General features: G+C 36.1%; 1 protein-coding gene across 1 annotated transcript in view; it reads right to left on the bottom strand.

The window, feature by feature from the left end:
• LOC107685539 (cyclic AMP-responsive element-binding protein 5-like) overlaps positions 1-14,472 on the bottom strand; it is a 76,365-nt gene that overhangs the window by 54,515 nt on the left and 7,378 nt on the right. The window contains exons 2-5 of the mRNA XM_016482156.1: positions 13,728-13,805; positions 12,248-12,341; positions 6,181-6,302; positions 3,554-3,708 (exon numbers count right to left, since the gene is read on the bottom strand). Of these exons, the coding sequence (XP_016337642.1) occupies positions 3,554-3,708; positions 6,181-6,302; positions 12,248-12,341; positions 13,728-13,781 (425 nt within the window). The 5' untranslated portion in view covers positions 13,782-13,805. The remainder of the gene's footprint in view (positions 1-3,553; positions 3,709-6,180; positions 6,303-12,247; positions 12,342-13,727; positions 13,806-14,472) is intronic.

The raw sequence follows: 14,472 nt of genomic DNA, 5'->3' as shown, positions 1-14,472 counted from the left end.
AAGAGTGAAAAATTTAAGGGGGTCTGAATACTTTCCGTACCCACTGTATATATATATATATATAGCTGATGTCAGTTTGCCATTGAAATAGTAACATTCCGGCTACTCTGATGTAAGCCTGCCATCCGATACACCACGTTTTTATGCCAAATTTATGATTCACCCCTCTTTTCTAGGGATAGTGTAATATTTAGACATGAACATTTCACAACAGCAAAGTATATCTAAATTATGCGCGTCAATACTACGAAACTTTTTAGTTCAATCATGGCATGATTCTTCGGTTCAGAGCAGCAGGAAGAGAAGATTAGACCGTTTGTGGACAGAGGCACTAACTGGCCTCGATGGCTTTCTGCGGGAAGTGGAGTTTCTTTTTTCCCGCTGAGGTGGACATTTCCAAACACACTGCTACACGCTTCCATAGGCTGACCCCTGACCTCCACAGTCCCCATAACAAAACAACACTCTCACACTTGTGGAGTCATAGAGAGTTGCAGTTTTCAATGGACATCAATGAAGATTTAGGTATAGCAAAAAGACAAAAATTAAAATTAAATAAATCTTCATATCCAGGTCATACAACACAACCAGAGGGGGGGTACAACACAACCACTCGTTAACTACAACCATAAAAATTATTTTTGTTACTTGAAATAAAAGAAACATTCACTGAAAAAAAATCTCATTTTTGCTGAGTTTAACTTTAAGTAACTTTAAGTAACTAAAATAAATAAACTAACTAAAACTAATTAATACAATTAATTAAAAAATATAAGCATTTAAATATATAAAAAATAAAAAACTAATACAAATGCAAAAACAACAAATTACTAACCAAAAATATAAAAATAAAATCTAATTCAAAATATATTAACAGAAAATATAATATATATCAATGCCACTAAAATAACACAAATGCTAAAATGATAGATGATTTAATTTAAATAAACATTTACCATTTTTGCAATAGAATAATGAGACCTGGAGTAATATGCATTTGCTTAGTTGCCATGAAACAACATAAAATTGCCATTTAAAAAACTGTTTGGATATATAATACAATTTTCGTACAAATGTAATTTTGTATTTCTTTTGTTTGATTTGGGTTTGAAATGTGACCCCTACAAGTTCTTGACAGATTTCATGATATTGACCAATTACTGTAAGACTAACACAGCTTCTCTCAATAAAATATACAATTTCCATAAAAGGCTGAGGACTTTATGATATCTGAGCTGCATGAGTGTACATCCATAATGAGTGCTATAAACTGTTTCTTTACAGCTTTAGCACATGCCCACTCACGTTCCAACACAAAAACAGCATGGGCATTGCATATGCTCTGCATGAATTTATATTCACCTCCCATTTCTACTGCTGCAATCTAAAACACAGCAGAGCATTCATAGCAGCATTCAGCATTACTGCCCCTGAACCTGCAGAAACCCTTCTAACAAAGCTCTCATAAGTATTGTGCAGATGGTATGCAATTTATATTCACCTCCCATTTCTACTGCTGCAATCTAAAACACAGCAGAGCATTCATAGCAGCATTCAGCATTACTGCCCCTGAACCTGCAGAAACCCTTCTAACAAAGCTCTCATAAGTATTGTGCAGAGGGTATGAAAACAAAAAAAAAAAAAAAAAACCCGTCATAATCAGTGCATCAAAAATCAGTGCATTTTTCATAACTTCTTGACAGATTTGTCTACTAAGAAGTGTCTACCAAGGTCAAAAAAAGTTAATGCAGCAAACAAAAGAGAACTAATTAGTCTCTCTCTCTGTCTCTTATCCTCTCTCTCTTTCTTCGACTGTAATTCCATCCCTTTCCCAGAACAAATGCACTGTCAGACCATCAATCAACTTGATTGACAGGCCTTCCATCCAATATTCACAAGTTGTCCAATCTGGGCATCTACGCCCTGTCCTGTTTTACCATTGGCATAGAGATGTGCAGTATTTCTTCAGAAAAATCATCAGACACATACACAAACATGAAGTAAAGCGCGTGTTATTAATTGTCGACTGCTTTCAGATATAAGCTTCTCCAAACACTAGCGACTGATACCCGTATATCAATTTGCTAAGTGACAGTTTCATTATGAAACATCTTGTTTGTGAAAATCTATTGTTATACACAATAAATCGGTGATTTTGGAGTCAGCTGCAGACCTGACCCTCTAATATTCATCCTAAACCTCCACCACGGCTGAAAATGATACCGTCCTCTCCCTGCGGCCCATCATGTGTTTCAGGTGGTGATTATACTGCAGACAGGGCGCATTCTGACGCAACATAGAGACAGAGAGAGAAAGACTGTTGGAGAAAAAAGAAAGACGGGTCAGCAGTGGGATGTGTTTGCGCAAGAGGGGCGTCATCCCAAAAAGCTGATATCCCCACCAGAGCTGCACCACTGATGTCATGACTGTGGGACACACCCAAGCTGGCTACACGACACAGAGAACTTTAAGAGTCACTACAGGGACAACTGGAAAGATTCACAAACACACACACGAGAAAAGCACGGAACATCCAAAGAGTGTTACAATCTTCCCAGGAATGTGAGAATATGCTCTTTCAAGGACATTTGGCTGATTACTGTAATTGTTTTAGCATTAAATAATGATGTTCAGTTTCCAATTAATGTTTTTAAGAAGCAATTCTCTTCTGTTGTCAGCAATGTGCTTTTTTAATTGGGTAAAAGTGTGTGAGAGTGTTGGTGTGTGAATATGAAACTCTGAATGTGTGAAATGCAAAACTGCATCAAACGCATATCTTCACTTTGACCCCCATCTAGATTCAGGGTCTAATTTTGTTTTGAAAATCATACAGGTTTTGAATGTTAGGGTGAGTAAATGATGACAGAATTTTTATTTTTTGGATAATCTAGAATGTGGGATCAATTACTATTTCATATCCCTTCACATACACAACTTTCATAGCATTTCAAATCTTTCACAGCGAGCAAGAGCTATGAAACGAACAGTTCACCAAAATAAATGCTGAAAATTGACCTTCCAAGATGTAGGTGCATTTGTTTTTTTATCTGAACAGATTTGGATAAATTAAGCATTACAGTACATCACTTAATCACAAATTAATCCTCTGCAGTGAATGGGTGCTGTCAGAATGAGAGTCTAAACAGCTGATAAAAACATCAAAATAATCCACAGGTTTCCAATAATTTCCATAATCCAAATCTGTTCTGGTCAAGAAACAAAATCATGTACAACTTGCATGGCCTGCGGGCAAATTTTAATTTTTGGGTGAACTGTTCCTTTAAGGAAGAGACACTCCAATCCAAATTCAAGAATCCAACTGTTGTTCACTGCTGTCCACATGACATACAAACAAACTCTAACCTAGACTCAAACACAGTCTTTTGAAGAATATAATCACTACTTCTCCACCTTGTGCAAGTCAACTGCTGTATTCTGATAGGAGAAATGCAAACAGTGGCATGGACCTTGGACTAATATTAAACACTAGCCATCGTCTATTGAACGTTGTACCAGTGACAACGTTCATGTGATGATGAGTGGGGCGACTTACCCAATCTGTCTGTTGGAAGGGGCTTGAGTGATGACAGAACTGGACTGAGGAGAAGGCAGTGCCTGCTGGATCACTATGCTGCCGTCGTGGTTGGCCATTCTTGAGTGGATCTGCTGGTGCTGGTTAGGGCCCCCCTGCCCATGAAGAGTGATATTCTGTTTAGAAACAGATAAGAACACAGGGGTTTTTCACAGCTTTTCATACCTGGTGTAGGAGTGGAGTCCTATTGAAATGACTGGATTTAGCATGTGGAAATACATTAGACAGCGGTAAATGTGATTGCACCTTAAGAAAGTAGAGCTAAAACTAGAAAAGAATGCATGAAGCACTCACTGAACATTATATACAGGGCCGTCCTTAGTGGGGTGCAACTGGTGCGGTCGCACCGGGCCCCGCAGCGAAACGGACCGAGGGGGACCAACTCACCTCCCCCCGGAATGCAATCGCGAATGGACCGAGGGGGTCCCGCTCCCTACCTCGCACCGGGCCCCGCGTCAGCTAAGGACGGCCCTGATTATATATATATAGCAGCCTCTTTGGTTTAGGCCACTTTGACACACACCATACTTTATTTGATGTGTGAAAAATGAGGTTTGTTGGTCAGAAATACACTCTGTTGCTCATTGAGGACCACACCTTGAAGGCACAATTTAAAGTTGCACCTATTATGGTTTAGAAGATAAACAAGTGCACAGAAATCTACTGAATTCTTTCAGTAGTTTTCTTCATTTGCATCAACTTAAACCAAGTACTTTGTTGAAGAGGAGAGATTTGCCAAGAATAAATAGTGATTCTGACAGTACCGTTTATTTGCAATGTCTATGTAGTACTAGTGTGCACTAAATGAATTACGCACAATAAGGTATTCAGGTTAGATGCACCCACAAAATCTGTGCTGAACACAGCAGACTACTGCAATCTGATGTACTTTACTATACGAATTATAATGCTTTTGATCATCATTACACAAATAACTGCAACCATGATCAATCAAAAATGTATACAAACATCTCTTTCAGAAATTTCGTTCACCTCTTTCTGGCTTTTCAGTAATTGCTGCTTACTGCTTGTCTGATGACCTTAAATAAGAGTTTTGTGAATACGACGCAATCTATAAAGAGCTAAATTTACAAAGAAAGGGGCGTGTTTGCGCTAAAAGGAAAGACAATGACTGGCACTATTTTCGCATCATGGTTAAACTGAACTGTGAAGTAGATTTTGCGTTAAATTATAACATGTTATTTAGCCCTTTAAACACACAGCATCTACCTGCCCTAAAAAACACATCCTTTAAACACAAGAGATTCGGCTTCCACATTTGTTTTCAGTATACTTAAGACAAGCGCAGCAGAATTCTCTAAAAAGGCTTTGGGCGATATATCCCTCTCACCTGTATGCGCCTGAGCTCAGCAAAGTCCTGCTACAACCTGCTGCTTGCTGACTTGGCATGGTGTACTAACCCTAAACCTCAAGTATAAACTCTCCAGATTAACAGACACCATCAGTTTATCTACAGCGTGGCTGTCAGGCAGACAGTAGGGTGGTGGTCACTGAGCCCAGCCATCTTGTGACACAGTTGTGGTGCAAGTGGTAAAATAGTCATTAGGGTCGAAGGTGTCTGAATGCGTCATTGTCAGACCTTGACGATGCATGATGAAAACACCCACAAGAATTTGGTTATCACCATGGCTTTATAATTATCATCCTATTTATCACTTTGAAATATGACTTTAAAAAAAAAAAAATTCTTAGATACACACATATAACTTGCCATGATTGGCTTGCTGTAGTCAGTAAAGCAGAAAAAGACGGTTAGAAGTTCTGTACGTATGCCTACTGCCTATTATAGAGCAACCGAACCATCATGGAACCTTATAAGTGACTGAAAGTAACCAACTTGAGACGTTTTCAAAAGAGTCCGAGGGTAGCTAACCATACAATACTCTAACAAGTATAAAATATATAGCACACACAAATGCTGGTTATATTAGTTCATTTGGAACTATTTTTAACAATATTTACATGCTTCTAACTACACAAGCTTTGTTGCAAATGTATATTGCATTCTCAGCATTGTGGCAAGAGGGTCTATAGTGGTTATTAGCATGCATGTCTTATTTCAAGGTCTGCCACTGTCAAGGCAGAATGACAGTTTAGAGAAATCCTTGCAAAGTTAAGTTCAAAGTTGCTTAAGTTAGTTTGAAGTCAGTATACTCACATACTTATGTGAAGTGTGTTTCTGGTTTTAGACCTGAATCGAGATATCTTAGCAGCCCTAACGTAGTTGCCTACCTTTTGGAAAAGCATCTTACATCAAAAACAAGGCTATGATGCCTTAAAATAGGCAGCTCACAGAGTTTTGGAAAAGAGTGTGTGGATATTTGATATCCAGACAAACAACTCTCTTTATGAACACAACTGTCAATCAGTTTGAAGCTCAGCTGCCACATGTGATCTCTGGGTGTATCTTTACCTGCTTCAGCAACTGAACCTCCACGTGCCTACACGTCGTGTATGTGTGTGATCTGTCCAAAGCTGAAAGTCTTCAGTGACTCGTTGTTATGGTGGATGTGTTAATAGTGACAGCACTGGGGATCACAGCGGCGAGACCCACACTATAACCTCACCTGTTTGCTGTCCTCCTCCTCCTGAGCCTTGCAAAACTCCTGTTCGATGGAGCAATCCAGCTCACTGAAGAGACCCACTTCCTCACAGTTCTTCAAGAAGCGTGTTGGGGTGGGTGTCTGGTCTAGAAACATTGAGGAAACAAATCTGTCAAAATTTAGCAGGGCATGTTAGTTTAACTGTTTACAGTGACAATGAAGGCCTAATGGGTTTGATCATCAAGAAAAACGCGCCATTTTGGTACATGTCTATTCATTTATTCATAAATACATATTTACAAATTCAGTGGCACAAATGCCAAATGATGCACATTTTTAATTTCTGAATTTAAATTAATTTTAATATTTTTGAGGGCATGAAGTGAAAAAATATCAGGATGGTACAACTATGATAATAATAAAGTAAAACTATCACATTCTATATTTACCCAAATTTAAAATTACAATTTTAATTTATTACAGTCAGTTATTGTCAACTCTGCATGAACAAAATTCTGAATGTTGGCTTCCTGACGACAACTCTGCATCTCTGCACACAAGTTTGTTCAAAGTTCAAAACAAGTTAAATTCCCTATGCAAATTGAACCCAACCCAAACAGCTAAATAAAAGCTTCTGGTGGGACCATGTGGTCCGTGGCACTAGGATGCATTTCTAGCTTCATGCCGTGTCTCTCTCCACTCGGGCTGTGATTCTGTCCTTTTCATTATTTACCCTTGTCAGAGTGGCAGATCAGATTTCTGGGATCAGCTTTGGGTTTCTCACTCGCTTCGCATTCTTTTACATGCAGGCCCTTCTTTCAGTTACTCGAAGGTGCACATGCGTTTCTTCACTCACTACCTCTCGTTTGCTCAGCCTCTTTCCCTCAAACACACTCCATTGAAAAATCACACACACCTCTTTTGAGTTTGTGGTGGGATGATAATTTCTAGCCGCTGCTGGAACAACATAGTAACTCATTATCTTGTACTTTATCAACCCCACGATGAATATTACAGTCTGGACTGAACCGCACATCCAGGACTCGTAGAATCCTGTCAAGAGTTTGATTTCAGGATCCCTGATCCATGACGTGCACAGTATCTTGATAGAAGAGGATGAATTATATAGATATATTAAGATGTATATACTCTTGCATATTATTGATAACAAATTAGAGAAATGAGAATGTCCAAAAAAGTTTAAAAATGCATGTGCCAAGGTCTTTTTATTCATGGCTTCATAAAGTTATAATTATCAATAACTCATAATACAATTAATTATATGTGACCCTGGACCACAAAACCAGTCATAAGGGTCAATTTTTTGAAATTGAGAATTATACACCATCTCAAAGTTGAATAAATAAGCTTTCCATCGATGTATGGTTTGTTATGATATATATAACCAATATTTGGCCGAAATACATCTGAAAATCTGGAATCTGAGGGTGCTAAAAAGTCTAAATATTGAGAAAATCGCCTTTAAAGTTGTGCAAATGAAGTACTTAGCAATGCATATTACTAATCAAAAATGAAGTTTTTATATATTTACAGTAGGAAATTTACAAAATAACTTTATGGAACATGATCTTTACTTAATATCCTAATGATTTTTGGCATAAAAGAAAAATCAATAATTTTGACCCATACAATGTATTTTTGGCTATTGCTACAAATATACCCCAGCGACTTAAGACTCGCTTAAGGTTTTGTGGTCCAGGGTCACATATAATAAAGCAAGTGGCACACCTTAAAAATCACAGAAATCTGATTTGTTTTTAACATAATCTATAAGACTTGCATCATCATTTTGCAAGTTCTGCTTTCTTCTTCATTCACAGTGGAAAGAGAGGACAGAATCTGAAGATTTTTCTTTTGCTCTTGATCATTATGGTACATTATAAAACATTAGTGATTACTGTATTTTACATATTCATAAATTAGCTCATTTGAGTCTGAAACTCCTTATTGTTTCCTTATTTGTAATACAATATAAAGTGAATGACATACGGTTCAAAATTTGGGGCAAGAGTAGGTATCTCAAATGACAAAAATTTACATGAAATCTGATCTGACCATGCAGTCATTTACAAAAATCTGATTTGAATTGGATTTCAAACCACATGCGAGAGTGGATCGAGTCTGTAAAAAAGTGGACAAAAAAAATCTATCTAAATATGTAAGTGTATATGATTTATTTATATACATTTATAAAAGGTTTTATACAAAAAGACTAAGTAGATAGATAGATAGATAGATAGTCAATGTATGTATGTTTCAAATACATTTGTTGTGTTGTGTTTTGTTTTGTTTTGTTTTGTTGTGTTTTTTATGTTGTGTTTTGTTGTTTTGTTTTGTTTTGTTGTGTTTTTTGTTGTGTTGTGTTTTGTATTTTGTTTTTTTTTGTTTTTTTTGCTTTGCTTTGCTTTTGCTTTTGCTTTTGCTTTTGCTTTTGCTTTTGTTTTGTTTGCATGGATTTCATGTGTTAAACATGTCCATTAAACATATTTATGTCAGATATACCAAAAAAGGCTGCCTTTTTCAACCAAGCCTAAGTACACAGCTTTGGTTACCTAGTGTACTATCTCTGAATATGCACCTCTAAATATGCAACCCTCCACTTTTTCATAATAGTAGTTGAGGCTTATTTTCTTTTCTTCCCTGCACTGTTCCCCTTACCCTCGTCCCCTGAGAGGGCCGGCGGTCTAATTGATATGGAACTCATGGTACGGGTTGATGACTGGGATTAGGGGAGTGAGGCAGAGCACAGCACAAATATTATTTTAGCCACATGGCTCTGCATTTAAAACTACACCTACGCATTTGCCAAGTTGTGCGTTCTGCCTAATACACCTAATCAAAGACAGACGCTAAACGGACACTTACACATGAGCTGCGTGTGTGTGTGTGTGTGTGAGTGTGTGAGGTCTGTCTCACCTGACAGCATGTTGTCATTTTTGATGGAGGGGAATTTGAGGGTCATCTCATGCTTGTGCCGATGAATCATTAGATGATCCTCCGTAGGGAATCTCTGGAGAACATGGAAACAACTGGTTGCGATTTAATCACACTAAACACATTAAAGAGCAGAGGCTTGTTTTCTTTCCATTTTGTTTTCTTGAAAAACAGAATCTTACAATTAGGGACTTTATCAAGCAATGTTATACTTACCACCATATACAACAGGACTGAGCCTTAGGCATAAACTGTCTGTCTGAACAGATCACAATAATACCTTTCTGATTGAAAATACCTTCTCATGATCGTAATTACATTATCTTAATTGATGTTTTAGAGCACCTGAGAGGAATATTGTATCTGTAAATGGTCCACATGAACCAGCCTGCTCAAACAGATTGTGACAGGCCTAGTCTAATAGTGCAGCGGTTCAAAACAGGTGGATTGGGATCCGAAAATGGGCCACAGGTGTGTTCTGATTACGGAAAGAAGAAAAACGTTTTTTTTAATGTATATATATATATATATACATATATATATAATTTATATAACGGAGGAGATAAAAAATAAATATATTTTTAAAAAGGCAGGAGAGCACTTACTTTACCTTTGGTCGATGACATCAAATCAGTGACAACAATCAAAATATGTATTTTGTAGTACTTTTTTTTCAGTTTGTGTATCTGTCATATCAGTATTTGTACATATTGTTGGACCTTTGCAGTCCGTGGTAATATTAATGCATTTCAAAGTAGGCTTTTGATTCATTTTTTTTAATCTTTGCATCATATGCAATGTTGTTATTTGGTTCATCATGGATCCTGAACCAAAACCAGTTGAAAACTAGTGGTAGTTTAGTATCATTGAGATATTATTATAGGTGTTATTAATATTTTGAATTTGTTTTATTTTTATATTTTCTGTTTTCACTTTAATTTTAGCTATTTTTTTTGTAATTTTGCTGTATTTTGTCTTTTTTAAATATGTCTGTATAGCTTTTGTTAATTTTTATTTGACTCTTAATTTTTAGTTATTTTACTAAGTTAAACTAAGTGAAAATTAAAAATGCTTCCTTGGCCTCTAGCTGGAATAAAATAAGTTTACGTTTTTTTTTTTAAATATATTTTATTTAAGTTGAAGTTTATTTTATTTCAAGTGACATAGGCTTTTTTATGGTTTTAGTTTTAGTTTTAGGTAAATATAATAACTCTGTTGAGAACCACAGTAATGACTGAACTTGAACTAGAAGAAAATATGCATTAAGAGAGAGATTATTTAACATATCTATGAGGATTCTACCTCATCCAAAGAAATACCAATCCAAGACCCAGTGGATGACATTTGCCTCAACGAGATAGCATTTCACTGTTGTTGTCTGTGGCGCAGTTTCACATTAAGAAAGAGCTTTCTCGAGTTACAAGACCATTCGTCTTCGCTATTGTCTTATCAGATTCACCTGAGAGCAGCCCGGGTGGTAATATTAATGCATTTCAAAGTAGGCTTTTGATTCATTTTTTTTTATCTTTGCATCATATGCAATGTTGTTATTTGGTTCATCATGGATCCTGAACCAAAACCAGTTGAAAACTAGTGGTAGTTTAGTATCATTGAGATATTATTATAGGTGTTATTAATATTTTGAATTTGTTTTATTTTTATATTTTCTGTTTTCACTTTAATTTGAGCTATTTTTTTTGTAATTTTGCTGTATTTTGTCTTTTTTAAATATGTCTGTATAGCTTTTGTTAATTTTTATTTGACTCTTAATTTTTAGTTATTTTACTAAGTTAAACTAAGTGAAAATTAAAAATGCTTCCTTGGCCTCTAGCTGGAATAAAATAAGTTTAAGTTTTTTTTTTTAAATATATTTTATTTAAGTTGAAGTTTATTTTATTTCAAGTGACATAGGCTTTTTTATGGTTTTAGTTTTAGTTTTAGGTAAATATAATAACTCTGTTGAGAACCACAGTAATGACTGAACTTGAACTAGAAGAAAATATGCATTAAGAGAGAGATTATTTAACATATCTATGAGGATTCTACCTCATCCAAAGAAATACCAATCCAAGACCCAGTGGATGACATTTGCCTCAACGAGATAGCATTTCACTGTTGTTGTCTGTGGCGCAGTTTCACATTGAGAAAGAGCTTTCTCGAGTTACAAGACCATTCGTCTTCGCTATTGTCTTATCAGACTCACCTGAGAGCAGCCCGGGGCGCTGCACACGAACGGCCTTTCCTGCTTTCATGGCTTCATATGGTTATAATTATTCATAATTATTTATAATTTAATTATATAATAAATTATATCATTATATAATAAAAACATGAGGCACATCTTAAATATCTATCTATAGGACTTGCATCGTCATTTTGCAACTGCAATCTATTTGTTCGGACAGTGTAGTCAATATCACAATACCAAGATACTTTGTTATTTTGGAAAGAGAGGACAGAAAACTACAAATTTTGATCATCAAATCGATCATTATGGTATATTAGAAAACATGAATGATTACTGTATTTTACATATTCATAAATATGCTTTGAGTCTTAAACTGCTTATTAATGTCCTTATTGGTAATTCAATAGATAGATAGATAGATAGATAGAATTTATTTATTTAGATTAAATACATAATAATAAACTAGACAAAAACACTGTTTTGTTTTGTTTTGTTTGCATGGATTTCATGTGTTTTTCATGCAGATATACCAAAAAAGGCTACCTTTTTCAACCAAGCCTGAGTACACAGCTTTGGTTAGTTAGTGTTCAATCTCTAAATATACACCTCTAGATATGCAATCCTCCACTTTTTCATCATAGTTGTTGAGGCTTATTTTCTTTTCTTCCCTGCACTGTTCCCCTTACCCTCGTCCCCTGAGAGGGCCGGCGGTCTAATTGATATGGAACTCATGGTACGGGTTGATGACTGGGATTAGGGGAGTGAGGCAGAGCACAGCACAAATATTATTTTAGCCACATGGCTCTGCATTTAAAACTACACCTACGCATTTGCCAAGTTGTGCGTTCTGCCTAATACACCTAATCAAAGACAGACGCTAAACGGACACTTACACATGAGCTGCGTGTGTGTGTGTGTGTGTGTGTGAGTGTGTGAGGTCTGTCTCACCTGACAGCATGTTGTCATTTTTGATGGAGGGGAATTTGAGGGTCATCTCATGCTTGTGCCGATGAATCATTAGATGATCCTCCGTAGGGAATCTCTAGAGAACATGGAAACAACTGGTTGCGATTTAATAAGACTAAGCTCACATAAAAAAAGCAGAGGTTTGTTTTCTTTCCATTTTGTGTTCTTGAAAAACAGAGTCTTACAATTAGTGACTCTATCAAGCAACCTTATACTTACCACTGAATACAACAGGACTGAGCCTTAGGCATAAACTGTCTGTCTGAATAGATTACAAGAACACCTTTCTGATTGAAAATACCTTCTCATTATGGTAATTACATAATCTTAATTGATGTTTAAGAGCACCTGAGAGGAATGTTGTATCTGTAAATGGTCCACATGAACCGGCCTGCTCAAACAGATTGTGACAGGCCTAGTCTAATAGTGCAGCGGTTCAAAACAGGTGGATTGGGATCCGAAAATGGGCCACAGGTGTGTTCTGATTACGGAAAGAAGAAAAACGTTTTTTTTAATGTATATATATATATATATACATATATATATAATTTATATAACGGAGGAGATAAAAAATAAATATATTTTTAAAAAGGCAGGAGAGCACTTACTTTACCTTTGGTCGATGACATCAAATCAGTGACAACAATCAAAATATGTATTTTGTAGTACTTTTTTTTCAGTTTGTGTATCTGTCATATCAGTATTTGTACATATTGTTGGACCTTTGCAGTCCGTGGTAATATTAATGCATTTCAAAGTAGGCTTTTGATTCATTTTTTTTTATCTTTGCATCATATGCAATGTTGTTATTTGGTTCATCATGGATCCTGAACCAAAACCAGTTGAAAACTAGTGGTAGTTTAGTATCATTGAGATATTATTATAGGTGTTATTAATATTTTGAATTTGTTTTATTTTTATATTTTCTGTTTTCACTTTAATTTGAGCTATTTTTTTTGTAATTTTGCTGTATTTTGTCTTTTTTAAATATGTCTGTATAGCTTTTGTTAATTTTTATTTGACTCTTCATTTTTAGTTATTTTACTAAGTTAAACTAAGTGAAAATTAAAAATGCTTCCTTGGCCTCTAGCTGGAATAAAATAAGTTTAAGTTTTTTTTTTTAAATATATTTTATTTAAGTTGAAGTTTATTTTATTTCAAGTGACATAGGCTTTTTTATGGTTTTAGTTTTAGTTTTAGGTAAATATAATAACTCTGTTGAGAACCACAGTAATGACTGAACTTGAACTAGAAGAAAATATGCATTTAGAGAGAGATTATTTAACATATCTATGAGGATTCTACCTCATCCAAAGAAATACCAATCCAAGACCCAGTGGATGACATTTGCCTCAACGAGATAGCATTTCACTGTTGTTGTCTGTGGCGCAGTTTCACATTGAGAAAGAGCTTTCTCGAGTTACAAGACCATTCGTCTTCGCTATTGTCTTATCAGACTCACCTGAGAGCAGCCCGGGGCGCTGCACACGAACGGCCTTTCCTGCTCGGAGTTCATCACTGTCACTGGCTCCTCATATACCTGAACACAAAGCAAAGGAGAGAAATTCAAATCAGGGGCGCCTCCAGGACTCCGAAGCATAAAGACCCGCTCACATTATGTCACTAATGTATCGTGTGCCAGTGATAACCAACTCCGTGGTTCCCGAAGAGGCTTTGACGGAATCTCAGTGAGGATTCTGTGTCTTATGCCCTGGGAGAGGGCATTAGGAGTTGTAAAGGTTTAATCTAAACTCTAGGAGGGAGGCTTAAGAGGCTAAAACTGACCCCTAAAGTGTCACCCTGCTCCTTCGTCGCCATGGAGCCGTTGCTGACCACAGGGTAAGATGTAAACTAACCTCTCTGTGTTGTGCACGCAAGTCTGTGGCTAACCCAGACACACGGCACTGAGGTCAGCGTATCAATGAACTGCTGGCCATTAGCAACTCTTTTGACACCTAAACTGTCCTTTTAATACCTCGCCAGCCATGACTTCAGCAGCTCGTATTAGGAGGGTCAATGACAAATAAGAACCATATTTTAAACATTTAGAAGTGTATTCTTTGTATTCATGTTGGCGTCATATTGTTTTGAAATCTTTTATACAATCTAATAAAAGTAAAAATTATAAATTTTAATAATTTAATGTAGTGTGAGCACCAAGTAAAACATCTACAATGTACTTTATAATATATATATATATATATATA

Source organism: Sinocyclocheilus anshuiensis, unplaced genomic scaffold (genome assembly GCF_001515605.1).
Source record: "Sinocyclocheilus anshuiensis isolate Anshui unplaced genomic scaffold, SAMN03320099.WGS_v1.1 scaffold185, whole genome shotgun sequence".
In the NCBI taxonomy this organism is placed as follows: Eukaryota; Metazoa; Chordata; class Actinopteri; order Cypriniformes; family Cyprinidae; genus Sinocyclocheilus; species Sinocyclocheilus anshuiensis.
This window is presented reverse-complemented; position numbering and strand designations above follow the sequence as displayed.